At 60.3% G+C, this 14,679-nt stretch overlaps 2 protein-coding genes and 1 non-coding gene across 7 annotated transcripts in view; 1 reads left to right on the forward strand and 2 right to left on the reverse strand.

The window, feature by feature from the left end:
- The first annotated feature begins 165 nt into the window (after positions 1–165).
- Positions 166–9,629, forward strand: PDZD4 (PDZ domain containing 4). 2 transcript variants are annotated; one of them, XM_065653351.1, is made up of 9 exons: positions 166–514; positions 2,585–2,811; positions 3,210–3,275; positions 7,057–7,132; positions 7,349–7,447; positions 7,537–7,599; positions 7,682–7,783; positions 8,015–8,113; positions 8,329–9,629. In XM_065653351.1, exons 1-9 carry the CDS (start codon positions 455–457, stop codon positions 9,541–9,543), a joined length of 2,007 nt encoding a protein of 668 aa, XP_065509423.1. In that variant the 5' UTR covers positions 166–454; the 3' UTR covers positions 9,544–9,629. The 2 variants fall into 2 exon arrangements, with proteins under 2 accessions (XP_065509423.1, XP_065509424.1); XM_065653352.1 differs by lacking the exon at positions 3,210–3,275.
- A 1,161-nt stretch (positions 9,630–10,790) lies between these two features.
- Positions 10,791–10,927, reverse strand: LOC135999795 (small nucleolar RNA SNORA70). Its single transcript, XR_010607706.1, has one exon. It is a non-coding gene; the product is annotated as a small nucleolar RNA SNORA70 (small nucleolar RNA).
- Positions 10,928–12,985: 2,058 nt separating this feature from the next.
- Positions 12,986–14,679, reverse strand: part of FLNA (filamin A) — a 33,663-nt gene continuing 31,969 nt past the window's right edge. For all 4 annotated transcript variants that reach the window (XM_065653337.1, XM_065653334.1, XM_065653336.1 and 1 more), the window contains 2 exons: positions 13,979–14,197; positions 12,986–13,615 (listed from right to left, as the gene is read on the reverse strand). In XM_065653337.1, the coding sequence (XP_065509409.1) occupies positions 13,428–13,615; positions 13,979–14,197 (407 nt within the window). In that variant the 3' untranslated portion in view covers positions 12,986–13,427. The remainder of the gene's footprint in view (positions 13,616–13,978; positions 14,198–14,679) is intronic.

The raw sequence follows: 14,679 nt of genomic DNA on the forward strand, positions 1-14,679 counted from the left end.
GGCTATAGCGGCTCTGGGTCGGTTCCGTAGGGGGCTGGGTCGGTTCTATAGGGGGCCGTAGGGGGTCTGCAAAGAGCCTATGGGGTGTATAGGGGATGTCGGGGGGGCTGTGGGCGTGGCCGTGCGGGGAGGGGGCGTGGTCAGCGGCGGCCCCGCCCTCCGCCAGCGCCGCGAGCCGCCACCTGCCGCCGCCGCGCGCCGGAACCGGCCCGAACCGGCCGGAACCGGAACCGGAACCGGCCCGATCCGGCCCGAACCGGGCGGCGCCGCCGCCGCCGCCGGCCCCGCCGGACCCTCCCGGACCCTCCCGCCGGCCATGGGGGCCGGGGGGGGCCGGGGGGGCCGCTGCCGCCCCCCGGAGCGCGGGGCCCGGGGCTGAGCCCGGCGCTGCGGCCGGAGCCCGGCGGGGCCGGGCCGGGGGCTCGGGGGTGGCGCCGGGAGGGCCGGGCCCGCCATGGGCTGCAACATGTGCGTGGTGCAGCAGCCGGAGGAGCAGCACCGGGTGATGCTGCAGGTACCGGCGGGCGCGGCGGGAGAGGGGCGTCGGGGCGGGGGCTGTAGGGGACTATGAGGGGCTATAGGGGACTACGAGGAGCTATAGGGGACTACGAGGGGCTATAGGGGACTATGAGGAGCTATAGGGGACTACGAGGGGCTGTAGGGGACTACGAGGAGCTATAGGGGACTATGAGGGGCTGTAGGGGACTACGAGGGGCTGTAGGGGACTACGAGGGGCTATAGGGGACTATGAGGGGCTGTAGGGGACTACGAGGGGCTGTAGGGGACTACGAGGAGCTATAGGGGACTACGAGGAGCTATAGGGGACTACGAGGGGCTGTAGGGGACTACGAGGGGCTATAGGGGACTACGAGGAGCTATAGGGGACTACGAGGGGCTATAGGGGACTACGAGGAGCTATAGGGGACTACGAGGAGCTATAGGGGACTACGAGGGGCTGTAGGGGACTACGAGGGGCTATAGGGGACTACGAGGGGCTGTAGGGGACTACGAGGAGCTATAGGGGCGTGTGAGGGGTATAGGGGACTATGGGGAGCTATAGGAGTGTGTGAGGGGTATACGGGTGTGTGAGGGGCTATAGGGGACTATGAGGAGCTTATAGGGACGTGTGAGGAGCTATAGGGATTTGTGAAGGACTATAGGGGCGTGTGAGGGGCCATAGGGGCTCATGAGAAGCCACAGGGGTGTGCGAGGAGCTATAAGGGTGTGTGTGAGAGGCTATAGAGGAATGTGAGAGTCTACAGGGGCGTGTGAGGAGCTATAGGGGCGTGTGAGGAGCTATAGGGGCGTGTGAGGGGCTATAGGGGCGTGTGAGGAGCTATAGGGGCGTGTGAGGGGCTATAGGGGTGTGTGAGGGGCTATAGGGGCGTGTGAGGAGCTATAGGGGTGTGTGGGGAGCTATAGGGGCGTGTGAGGGGCTATAGGGGCGTGTGAGGGGCTATAGGGGCGTGTGGGGAGCTATAGGGGCGTGTGGGGAGCTATAGGGGCGTGTGAGGGGCTATAGGGGCGTGTGAGGGGCTATAGGGGCGTGTGGGGAGCCGGGCGAGCAAGAACCCGGAGGTGTGGGGGTGGATAATGGGGTCTATAGGGGCAGGTATGGGGGTCTATGGGGTCTATAGGGCCAGGTAAGGAGGCTATAGGGTGGGGGTCCATGCGACGGGGTCTACAGGGGTGCGGATAATGGGTTCTATAGGGGCAGGTATGGGGGTCTATGGGGTCTATAGGGCCAGGTAAGGAGGCTATAGGGTGGGGGTCCATGCGACGGGGTCTACAGGGGTGCGGATAATGGGTTCTATAGGGGCAGGTATGGGGGTCTATGGGGTCTATAGGGCTAGGTAAGGAGGCTATAGGGTGGGGGTCCATGCGATGGGGTCCATAGGGGTGTGGATAATGGGTTCTATAGGGGCAGGTATGGGGGTCTATAGGGCCAGGTAAGGAGGCTATAGGGTGGGGGTCCATGCGACGGGGTCCATAGGGGTGTGGATAATGGGTTCTATAGGGGCAGGGGGCGGGGTCTATAGGGCCAGGTAAGGAGGCTATAGGGTGGGGGTCCATGCGACGGGGTCCATAGGGGTGTGGATAATGGGTTCTATAGGGGCAGGGGGCGGGGTCTATAGGGCCAGGTAAGGAGGCTATAGGGTGGGGGTCCATGCGACGGGGTCCATAGGGGTGTGGATAATGGGTTCTATAGGGGCAGGTATGGGGGTCTATGGGGTCTATAGGGCCAGGTAAGGAGGCTATAGGGTGGGGGTCCATGCGACGGGGTCCATAGGGGTGTGGATAATGGGTTCTATAGGGGCAGGGGGCGGGGTCTATAGGGCCAGGTAAGGAGGCTATAGGGTGGGGGTCCATGCGACGGGGTCTACAGGGGTGCGGATAATGGGTTCTATAGGGGCAGGGGGCGGGGCTGGCGGCTCTATGGGGGGGGTCCCCATCCCCCCGCCCCACCCCCCTCCCCGCCGGTTTCCACGGCAACCGCTGCCGCCCGTTCCGGGCGAGCGGCAGACAATGGAGCGGGGGGGGGGGGCCGAGCCCCCGGGGCGGCCCTGACCCCCCCGCCCCCCAGGTGAGCGGGAAGGAGGCGCCGCGGCGGGGGCCGGGCCGGGGGGCGCCCCGGGAGCCGCTGGTGCTGCAGGTGCTTCGGCGCCGCCCCCCGGCCGGCGGCGGGACCCCCGCGCTGCGACCCGCCGCCCCCCCGCCCCCCTGGGCGGGGCCGGGGCCGGGCCCCCCCCCCGCCGGCGGCCTGGTGGACAGCGGGACCCAGACGGACATCAGCTTCGGGGGGGCCGAGCCGTGAGTGCCGCGACCCGGGGGACCCCCCCGCAACCCCTGTGTGCCCCACGGGGAGCCCCGTGGAACCCCCCGCCCCACAGAGCCCCCCCCGAATCCCCGGGGACCCCCCTGGGCCCCCCCAGTGTCCCCACACCGGGGCGCGTCACCTGTGCACAATTCAGCCCAATTTTCGCCCCAAAACAAGACAAAGTTGGTGCCAGAGTTGGGATAAAACCAGAAAAAGTCACGGCCGTTATGTGCAAAACCTCATCAGCACAGTCACAGCCTAACGAGCCAATTAGCGGCACATTTGCGTGTCGGTCACGTCATCATCGCGGTGCCTAACGAGCCACGTTCCGCTGGTGGGTCAAACACTCGATAGATATCAAATAATTCTCAGCTCTTCTCAACTTTTCCAGTGACGGCCGCACATTGAACACGCACAGATGTAGCGATAACGACAATAAACTTGTTAATCTGCGTCTGTAAGTCAGGAGTCCATCATAACAATAATAATAATAATAGCCAACTTGTTAATACGTATCTGTAAATCAGGAATCTATAATGATAATGTATAATAATAATAAGCAACTTATTAGTCTGCGTCTGTAAGTCAGGAATCCATAATAACAACAACAACAATGATAATAATAATAATAATAATCATCAACTTGTTAATACGTGTCCATAAATCAGGAATCTATAATGATAATATATAATAATAATAAGCAACTTATTAGTCTGCGTCTTTAAATCAGGAGTCCATAATAACAATAACAATAATAATAATAATAATAATAATAATAATAATAAACAACTTGTTAATACGTGTCCATAAATCAGGCATCTATAATGATAATATATAATAATAATAAGCAACTTGTTAATACGTATCTGTAAATCAGGAATCTATAATGATAATATATAATAATAATAAGCAACTTATTAGTCTGCGTCTGTAAGTCAGGAATCCATAATAACAATAATAATAATAATAACCAACTTGTTAATACGTGTCCATAAATCAGGAATCTATAATGATAATATATAATAATAAGAAGCAACTTATTAGTCTGCGTCCTTAAATCAGGAATCCATAATAACAATAATAATAATAATAATAATAATAATAATAATAATAATAATAATATAAACTTGTTAATACGTGTCCATAAATCAGGAATCTATAATGATAATGTATAATAATAATAATAAGCAACTTGTTAATCCGTGTCTGTAAATCAGGAATCCTTAAATAATAATAATAATAAAAAAACCCTCCTTAATCCACATCTGTAAATGGGGAAACCGTGATATAATAATAATAAATAGTAACTAATAATGAACTCGCTAATCCCCCTCTGTAATGAGGAACCGGGACATCGCTCGTGTTTTAACCCGGAATCCGCGGTTTCCTTTACATTTATTGGCATCTCCATGAGGGTTTTCTTTATTTCCTCGGGAACAAAAAAGGGTCCGTCACCCTGTTCTGGGTCTGTTCCACCCCGGGAATTAGGAGCATTTCCAAAAGCAACACAAATTCTTGCTCCGCCGGACGCTTTCTCGCAGTTTGTCCGAATTTTTTTCTCTGCCGTTTGTCCAGAAATGTCTTTGCAATCCGGATCGTCCAAACCGCAGCGGGTTTGCTGTCGGTTCTGCGGGTTTTAGAGCAGCTCCTAAAGCCTCGCTGTTCCTCGTGTGACGGGTGAGGCCAGAAATGCCGCGTTCCCCAGCGCGCGGCACCGTCCGCACGTGCGGAGGAGAGTGGAGTGAAGCTGAAGTGAGAGAGAAATAAAATGAAGCAAAATAAGATTAAAAAAAGAGATAAAATAATAAACTAAACTGGAACTGTAGGTCCCTCAGAACCGGCAAACCTTCTAATCATGTTATAGAATATTATAGAATAGATAACAAAATATAGATAATATACAAGATATAAAATACATACTATATTCTATACTAACAGCATAATTATATATAATAGATAGTGATAGTATTAGACGTTATTAGTGGCATGTTAATAATTTACATATATATTAATAGCATCCAATTTATAGAAGATATCGTATTTATATTTCATTATACATATTTGGGAGGGGGTTGTTAAAATTTATTTATTTTTGTGTGGTATTTTTTCTTTTTTTCCTTTTTTAAAAAAAATTTTCTATAACGTTCAAATAGAGAAAGAACAGCTTTTCTTGCTCCAGGCCTGCAGACGCTCGGCTGCAAAATAGATATCTATTCTATATACACTCAGTGAGAATATACGTACACTATACATTACATATATATAAAACACATACATAATACACAATATAGTTATAGATAATTATTATACTAATATATTGATATGTATTATTAATGATGTAGTAAAATATATATTACTAGTGTGAGAATATATTACAATAATAGATATGTAGTAATATATATTATACAATACTGATTGTTACATTATTATCATTATTATTATGTAATTATTCTCTCCGTGCAAAAGTAATTGGGGTTCCAGGCCGGAATTTTCCCTTGTTGTGACGCGGCTCGAAGCGCCGTTGATCCCGGGCCGAAAATGGGCGATTTGGGTGGTTTTGCCCAATTCCTGCCCCTTGGGCAGAATCGGCGGCTCGGGAGGAGCCGCTGCAGCAAATCACCAGCGAACCCGCCCCAAATGAGAAAAGGGCCTGGAGACATTTCGGGGTCATTTCGGAAATTGCAACAGCACAAAACCCCACCAGGGCAATTAGCGTGCGGGTCGCATGGCCGCTCATAACGAGCAATTAACGCTGGGGGGGCAATATTGGCAGGACAGAAAATCCCGGGCTATTCGTGGTATAGAGTGAGAATGGCCAGAAAATAGAGCGACAGCATTGGGAGAGAGTCATATAGAATGATGCTTTATTATGTTATTAGCCATTGTGTGCGATAACAATTAACAGGCACATTATATATGATTCCGTTATTAATATAACAACACGGTACTAATAATATTCTACAACAATAACGATTCCGTATGACACTCGGGTAGAATAGAGATACATGATATAGAATATACAACAGAGAACAGAATTATGATATCATCATATTATATATAAAATAACATTCACTTGATTATTTATTTTATTATTCTATCATATTATTACATATAATATTTATTCTACATTATATGATATTATAGTAAAATAGATATTAATAGTGTAGTAGAATTAGATATCTATTACTATATTACATAATTATGTAATTATATATAAATAACATATACTATATATATAGTATATTATACAATACTACATAATATATTAATATATTGTAATAATTATTACTTTATTAAGAATCTAATATGATGTGATCATTAGTGACACTTCAGAAGAGCAACTGGTTCCCATTTTATCATTTTCTCCCCAAACGGATGGGGGGGGTTCAAACAAAGACCAAGTTTTCTGAATCCAGGAGACACTCAGCTGGAATATATGTTGGATAATATATAGAATATAGAATATATATTGTATAATATAGATAGCGTAATAGACAATAGATATAATTATAAAAATATCTATTATTAATAATTTATATATTATTACATTTTTATATAGTACTTACATATAATTAACATAGAATATATAGTTTAATATTATGACGTTAGATATTAATCAGACAGTATAACAATAATACGTATTATTACAATAATTACAATAATTATTATGTGTCCAATCCCAAACTCTGCCCGTTTGTCCCTGTGGTTTTTGTTTGTTTGGTACCGAGTTCAAACTTGCAAACGAATCCCCACACAGTCAGTTAATTACACAAACCCGCTAATTACAGTTACCCCATGGACACCCCTGCAGACCCTCTGCCCCCCCCCAGGACTCTTGGGGACCCCCAGGATCCCCCCCATAACCCGACTCTTTATCCCCCCCAGGGTCACCAGGGAGACCCCCCCCCCCACCTCCTTAGAGACCCCCTGGGGACACCCCCCCCGCTTAGAGACCCCCGGGGACCCCCCCCCACACACCTTAGAGACCCCCTGGGGACCCCCCCCCCCCCCCCCCCCCCTTAGAGACCCCCTGGGGACCCCCCCCAACCCCCCCCTTAGAGACCCCCTGGGGACCCCAAACCCCCCCAACCCCCCCCTTAGAGACCCCCTGGGGACCCCAACCCCCCCCCCAACCCCCCCCTTAGAGACCCCCTGGGGACCCCAAACCCCCCCCAACCCCCCCCTTAGAGACCCCCTGGGCACCTCAGCCCCCACCCCACTAACCCTTCCCCCCCCAGCCCCCCCGCCCCCCACGACTATTTCGACCCTGCGGATCTGGGGGAGCCCGAGCGCCCCGAGGAGCTGGAGTACGAGGTGAGGGGGGGCTGGGGGGGGCTGGGGTTTGGGGGGTCCTGCATCCATTGGGGGGGAAGACACACACACGCCTGGAACCACACAGAAACAGCAAAATGAGCTAAAACCACTTTATTAAAGGGGTGTAGAGTCCCGTATTGAACCGGGGGGCCCTGGGCGGGTTTTGGGGGGGTCCCAGACACCGGGGTCCCCCTGACAGGTTGGGGGGTCCCGCAGGAGGTGGAGCTGTGCAAGACCAGTCACCGTGACAAACTGGGGCTGACGGTTTGTTACCGGACGGACGGCGAGGAGGACGCCGGCATCTACGTGGGGGAGGTACGGGGGGGCCTGGGGGGGCTCCTGGTGGCACTGGGGGGGGTGCGATGGGGGGACACCAAGGTGCTGACCCCCCCGTGCCCCCCCAGGTGAACCCCAACAGCATCGCGGCCAAGGACGGGCGCATCCGGGAGGGCGACCGCATCATCCAGGTGGGTTTGGGGGGGTCCGGGGGGAAGGGGGGGGGGGCTCGGGGGGGGTCACTGGCCCCACTGACCCCTGTGCCCCCCCCAGATCAACGGGGTGGAGGTTCAGGACCGCGAGGAGGCCGTGGCCGCGCTGACCCGCGAGCAGCAAACGAACATCTCGCTGCTGCTGGCGCGGCCCGAGAGCCAGGTGGGGGGAACGGGGGGTCCGGGGGGGCTGCGGCTCCCTGTTGGGTCCCAGGAGGAGCTGGGGGGTCTTGGGGGGGGTCCCTGCAGGGCTTGGGCACCCTGGGGGAGCACAGAGGGTGTTTTTGGGGGGATTTGTCCCCACCTTGGGGTCCTGGGGGTGCAGGGGGGGCTGAGGGGTGGTGGGGGGTCCTGGGGCTGTGCGGGGTCCCTGACCCCCCCCTTTGCCCCCCAGCGCTGGAAGGACAGCGACCGCGAGGATTTCCTGGACGACTTCGGCTCGGACGAGGAGGGGGAGCTGCGGCAGCGGGGGCCGTGGACCCCCCCGGGGCAGGTGGGGACGTTCGGGGGAGACCGTGGGGTGGCTGAGGGGTCCTGGGAGGGGGAGAGGGTGGGGGGCAAGGGGTCATTGGGGTGGGGTTGGGCAGGAGGCTGTAAAATGGGGTCGGGGGACCGGCGGGGGGCAGTTTGGGGGTCCGGGGGGCTGCAAGGGTCCTAGGGTGCCCTGGCGGCCAATAAGGGGTCCCTGACGTGTCCCCCCCCCCCCAGCCCCCCAGCCCGGCCACGCCCGGCGCGCGGGGGGCGGAGCCGGACAGCGGGGTGGGGCGCACGGACGAGAGCACGCGGAACGAGGAGAGCTCGGAGCACGACCTGCTGGGGGACGAGGCGCCGGACGGGCCCCCCCTGCGCGCGCCCCCGCGCCGCGCGCCGCGCGCGCCCCCGCTCAGCCCCCGCGGCCGCGCCGGGGCCGGGGCCGCAGCCGGAGCCGGTCCGAGCCCCGGGGGGAGACCCGGCTCCGGATCCAGCTCCGGCTCGGGCTCCGTGGGAAGACCCGGAGCCTCCGGAGCCTCCGGAGCCGGATTCAGAGCCGGCTCGGGAGCGGGGTCTGTCGCAAGACCCGGCGCCGGATCCGCCCCCCCGCCCGGAGCGGGACTCTCCCCCAGCGGAAGAGCCGGGCCCGCGCCCAGCGCCGGCTCAGCGCCCTGCGCCGCGGCGGGGCCGGCACCGCCACCGCTCCCGGGGGCGCTCCCGGGGGGGCTGAGCACGGCCGAGCTGCGGCGCTACCGGCAGCTGCGCGGGCGGCTGGGGGCGGCGGCGGCGGGACGCGCGGAGCTGGCGCTGCTGGAGGAGGAGCTGCGGCACCTGGAGTTCAAGTGCCGCCACCTGCTGCGGGCGCAGAAGATGGAGCGGCTGCGGGAGCGCTGCCTGCGCGCCTGGCTGGAGGCGGCGGGGGCCGAGCCCCCCCTGGCCGACATCTCCGAGGCGCCCGAGCGCGACAGCACCAGCGCCTACAACACGGGCGAGAGCTGCCGCAGCTCCCCGCTGCTGCGCGGGCTGGGGGGGCCCCCCCCGGGGGCGGCGGGGGGCAAAGGGCCGCGGGGGAAGCGGCCGGGGCGCGACCGGCTGCTCAAGGCCCGCGCCATCCGCATCATGGAGGAGCGCGGCGGCTCCACCACGGACGACGACGCGCGCAGCGAGCTCAAGACCGGGCGCTACTGGAGCCGCGAGCAGCGCAAGCAGCACCTGGCGCGGGCGCGGGAGCAGCGGAGGCGCCGGGAGCTGCTGCTGCAGAACCGCGAGGGCGGGAGCCCCGCGGGGAACCCCCCCGAGCCGCCCCCCCCCGCCAGCAGCGCCGCCCGCCGGGGGCTGCGCAAGAGGAGCCGCCGCATCCTGGACAACTGGGCGACCATCCAGGAGATGCTGGCGCGGGGCGGGGACGGCGGCTGCGTCTACAACCCGCTGCTGTCCGTCACCACCGTGTAGTGCCCCCCGCCCAACAGCGCCCCCCGCCTCTGCCCCGGCCCCTCCCCCAAGCACAAGGGGAAGGGGGGAGCCCCCCCCGCCCCACCCTCATCTTTGTGTCTGTGAATGTGGAAGGTTTTTGAGGGTTTCTTTGGTGCTTTTTAGAGGTTTTTTTTTAAAAACACCCTCCCTCCTCCCGTCACCCCTGGGGCTGGGAGGGACCCAGGCATCCGGGCCCAGCCCCCCTCCCCACCAAAAAAGCCTGGGGTGCTCCCCCTACCCGCCCCCCCGTGTCCTCCCCTCCCTGTCTGTCCCCACTGTCACTGTCTGTACAGACCTGGGGGGAGGGGGGGCTGCATCTGGGGAATAAAGCAAAACCTCGTTTTTACTCATTTCACCCCATTTGTGCAGCCTCTTCTTTTGGGGGGGGATGCGACTCAAAAAACATCCAGACCTGACACCCTCCCCCTCCTCCAACCCCCCCGAAACCTCCCGGGTTCCCCCACAAAGCAGGAGGCCGCTGGGCAGCAGAGGGGGCAGGGCCCCCCCCAAACCTTTATTTCCACCAGGACCCCCCCAAACCAGCACGAGGCCCCCCAGTCCCCTCCCCAGCAGGGGGCGCCCCCTGGCGGTGGGGCGGGAGCTCGGGGGGTCCCCCGGGCGGTTTGGGGGTCCCCCGGGGGGGGTTTTGGGGTCCCTGGGGGGGCTCAGGCCGCATGCAGGGCACGCCAGCGGTCCAGGGGCCCCCGGCACGGGACGTACTTGACCCCGCAGCCGTCGGGGATCAGGCGCTTCTGGGCCACCATGTCCTCGAAGGCGTCGGCATTGAACTTGGTGAACCCCCACTTCTTGGAGATGTGGATCTGGGGGGGCCAGGGCAGGGAGGGGCGTCAGGGGCACCCCAAACCCCGCACAGCAACACCCCACATCCCCAGAACCACCCCCCCGCAGCGGCACAGGCCCCATCAGGTGCATCCACCCCGCTCCCTGTCCCTTGGCGCAGGTTTGGGGGCACAGGGACCCCCCCCCAGTACCTTCTGCCTGCCAGGGAACTTGAACTTGGCGCGGCGCAGCGCCTCCACCACGTGCTCCTTGTTCTGGGCCTTGGTGCGGATGGACATGATCACCTGCCCGATGTGCACCCGCGCCACCGTCCCCTGCGGCTTCCCAAAGGCGCCGCGCATCCCCGTCTGCAGCCTGGGGGGCAATGGGGGGGGCGGTGAGCGTGGGGAACCCCCCCAGGCACCCCCAGACCCACCCTGGGGGGGGAATGTCCCCCCAGCCCCTTGGGGCGCCCCGCGGGGGGGCGCGGGTCACCCTACACAGCCGGGGGGGTTCTGTGCGCAGCCAGTGCACGCCGGGGCCCCACGGGCGGGGGGGTCACGGCCGGCTTAATTAGCTGCAGGGGAGCCACCCCAAAACCCAGGGAACACCCCACAGCAAGGGGCAGGCCCCCCCCCCCAACCCCTGAGGCATTTGCACCCCAAAACCCCGCAGGGAAACCATGTGACACCCCAAAACTGGGGGCTGTTCCTCGCTCCCACAAAGTGCACCCCACTTTTTACAAGAGACACATGTGGTCTCAGTGGCCCCTCCTGGTTGGGGGACGCATCCCAGAGCCCCAGGGACCCCACCGGACCTGGTGGTACCACAGCTGGGGGGGTGCAACTGTATTTTGGGACACTCCCCCCAAACGCAGCAGGTGTATTTTGGGCCGCTCCCCCATTTCCAGGAACCCCCTCAGCCCAGTTTCAGGGTTCCCCGCACAACCCCTGGCACTGCTAGGGACACCCCACGTTTGCCACCATAGGCTGCTCCTGCCCCTTTTGTGACCCCCCTCCCAGTTTTGGGAACCCTCTCCCAAGTGTTGGGGACCCCCCCGGTTGCGGGGAGCCCTGACCTGTCGGCGCCGGCGCACGAGAGCATCTTGTTGATGCGGATGACGTGGAAGGGGTGCAGGCGCACACGGATGTGGAACCCGTCCTTCCCGCAGCTCTTCACCATGTACTTGTTGGCGCAGATCCGAGCGGCCTCCAGCGCTACGGGAGGGGAAAGGGGGGTCACAGGGGGCAGGGGCACCCCAAAAACCCGCGGCCACCCCCCCAACACGCACCCTCGGAGCTGAGCTGCTCGTACTCGTCCGACACCATGTGCCCGCAGAGCGGGAACTCGTCCACCTTCGCCTTCTTGCGCCCCAGGTCGAAGATGCGGATTTTGGGGTCTGCGGAGGAAAAGGGGGGGGGGGTCAGGGCCGGGGTGCAGGGAGGGGCGGCTGCACCCCAGGAACGGGGGGGCTGGGGGCTCCGGACTCACCAGGGACCCCCCTGCAGAAGCGGGACTTGGGGTACGGCTTGTTCTTGCAGTATCTGTAACTGGGGGGGGGGCGGTGAGCAAGGGGGGCGCAAAGAGGCCCCCAAACCCGCAACGCTCTTCCCGGCGCCCCCCGCTCCGCCTCCCCCGCCCCCCCCTTGACGCCGTGAATGACGTCACCCCCGCCCCCCCGCGCTGACGTCACGGGGCTCACCATCGCGCCGGGCGGCGGCCCATGGCGGCTCCGGGCCCTGGGACCTGCGGGAGACAGCGGCGGGGGTTACGGGGACGCGGCGGGGACGCGGCGGCCCCGGGACCCGGCGCGGCCGCTCCCCGGCCCGGCGCGGCGCTCACCTCGCCGAACGCGAAAAAGAGAGCGGCGGCGCCTGCGCGCTGCTTATATACCGCGCCCCCCCTGGCTTCCGGCCACGCCCCCCGGCTTCCGGCGGCGCTCTAGCCGTCCCCGGAGGACCCGCCCGCGGGGACGTTGCGCAACGCGCCCGGTCGCCGCCGCGGCCGCCAGGAAAGCGGCGCCGCCCCGAGAGGACGCGGCGAGGCGGGGAGAGGTGGGAGGGGAGCGGCGGGGCGGCGGGCGCCGCTGTAGCGAGCTCGGCCAGTGGAGAGAGGAGCGCGAGCCAACCAGCGAGTGCGGCGGGGCGGGGGGAGCAGGGGCCGCGAGACGTGCGAGGGGCCGCTCTGCGCATGCGCGCACGCTCCAGGCGCTGATTGGACGGCGTGCGGGACGCTCTATTTGCATAGCCCCGCCCCGCCGCACTAATTAAACCGGCCGAGGCTTCATTTGCATCTCATTTGAATAAACCCGCCCAGATCGGCGTGACGGGGGGCGGTACACAACACCCTATAGCGCTGGGCCGGGCTCCCCGCCCCTCCATACAGGTCACCCCAACGTGCAGGAGTCGCTCCATGTGTCATCTGCCCCATCCTATAGGTCCACTTAATGTACAGAGACCCCTGGTGTGAACTGCCACAGTGCACAAGCCCTTAATGTATAGAGTAGCTCCCCCCCCCATTTGCCCCCTCAATCCCCTCCGCAGAGAGAGGAACCCCCCTGCTCCCCCCAGATCCGAAGGCTGTATGTATATATATATACTCTATACATTCCCCCCCGTCCCCAAGCAGGCGAGAGGCCCAGTGAAGCAGAACAAGTTTTTATTGGGGTTCCCCCGGGGGGCGGGGGGGGCAGCAGCGCCAGGGACCCCCCGGGGTCATGTTAAAAAATTAAAATAAAATAAAAAGGAAGAAAAAAAAAAAGAAAAAGGGGGAAAGGGAGGATCTGAAATGGTGGCTGCAGAAATGGGGGGGCCCCTCCCTGCCCCCCCCCCCCGAGGGGGGTGGGAACGGGGGGGGGCGGCGTGAAGGGGGGGAGTGGCGGGGGGGCGGCGGTGGTTTGGGGTGGGGAGGGAAAAGAGGGGGGGGCTCCCCAGACTGGAGGGGAGTCCCCGATCTTGGGGGTGTCCCCAAAGCGTGGGGGGGATGTCCCCAAATTGGGGGTTCCCCCCCTCTCCGGGCGCCGTGCGGGATGTTCCTGTTGGTCGGGGAGGGGGGGCGGGATCTGGGGGGCCCCGGGGGGGCCCTCAGGGCACCGTGAGGCGGAAGGGGCTGTTGGGGACGTGCTGGTCCCCCCACTTGACCACCAGCACGTACTCGCCCCGCTCCCGCAGCAGGTAGCTCACGTTGTACAGTTGGTTGCCCAGGTGCTTGACCACAATCTCCTCGCAGGGCAAGCGGGGGCCCTGCACCCCCACCAGCAGCATGTTGTTTCCTGCAGGGGGGGGGAAAAGGAGGGGTCAGCACCCAAAAAATGGGGAGGGGTCAGCACCCAAAAAATGGGGAGGGGGCACCCCAGAACCCTCCTGAGCACCCACAGGAGGGACCGGACCCCCTCCCCAAAGGAAAGAGGCCCCCCAGAAACACCCTGAAAAGCTGCACCCCCAAGAACAACCCCCCCAAAACCAGCCCCCCCCCAAAAAATTTAAAACCTCCCCCTAAAGACACCCCAAAAATCAGCCCCCCAAAATATGCCTCCCCGCAAAGCATTGACCGAGCGGCTGGGGGGCTCAGCGCCCCCCGGGAAGGGGGGGACACCCCAAACCCCGGGGGGGGTCACCCCGAGCCCCCCACGCACCGGCCTTGGTGCAGTCCACGGTGAAGGAGTTTTTCTGCCCCACGAACGCCTTGTTCAGCCCCAGCCCTTTGGCCACCACTTTGCTGGCGTCCGAGAATATGGGGGGGACCAGGGAGCCCCTCCCCGTCACGGCCGCCCCCTCGGCCTCGGCGTGACCCCCGGCGTCCACCAGCATGGACGAGCTCTCCCGCAGGCTGTGGCTGCTCACCAGGCGGGGGCCTGGGGGGGGACATGCGGTCAGCACCCCAAAACCCCCCCGGGCCGCCCTGCAACCCGATTCCGCTCTGCAGCCCTTTCCCTGCACCCCAAATCCCCCCCAGCCCTTTCCAAAACTCTTCTGAGCTCCCAGACCCCCCCACAACCCTCCTCCTGCACCCCAAATCTCCCTTCATAATAACCCTTCATTCTGCACCCCAACTTGCCCCAAATCCGCTCCCCAAACCTTTCTGCCCCCCCAAATCCTCCCACACCCCAACTCCCCCCAAACCCGCTCCCCCAAACCCCCCCAAATCTGCTACCCCAAACCCTTCTGACCCCCAAATCCCCCCAAATATGCCCCCCCAAATCCCTCCAGCACCTCAACTCCCCCCAAACACACTCTCCCAAACTCTTCTGACCCCCAAATCTGCTGCCCCAAAGCCTTATGATCCCCAAATCCCCCCAAATCTGCCCTCCCAAATCCCCCTCAGCACCCCAAACCC

This window comes from Caloenas nicobarica, chromosome 29, assembly GCF_036013445.1.
Source record: "Caloenas nicobarica isolate bCalNic1 chromosome 29, bCalNic1.hap1, whole genome shotgun sequence".
Taxonomy (NCBI): Eukaryota; Metazoa; Chordata; class Aves; order Columbiformes; family Columbidae; genus Caloenas; species Caloenas nicobarica.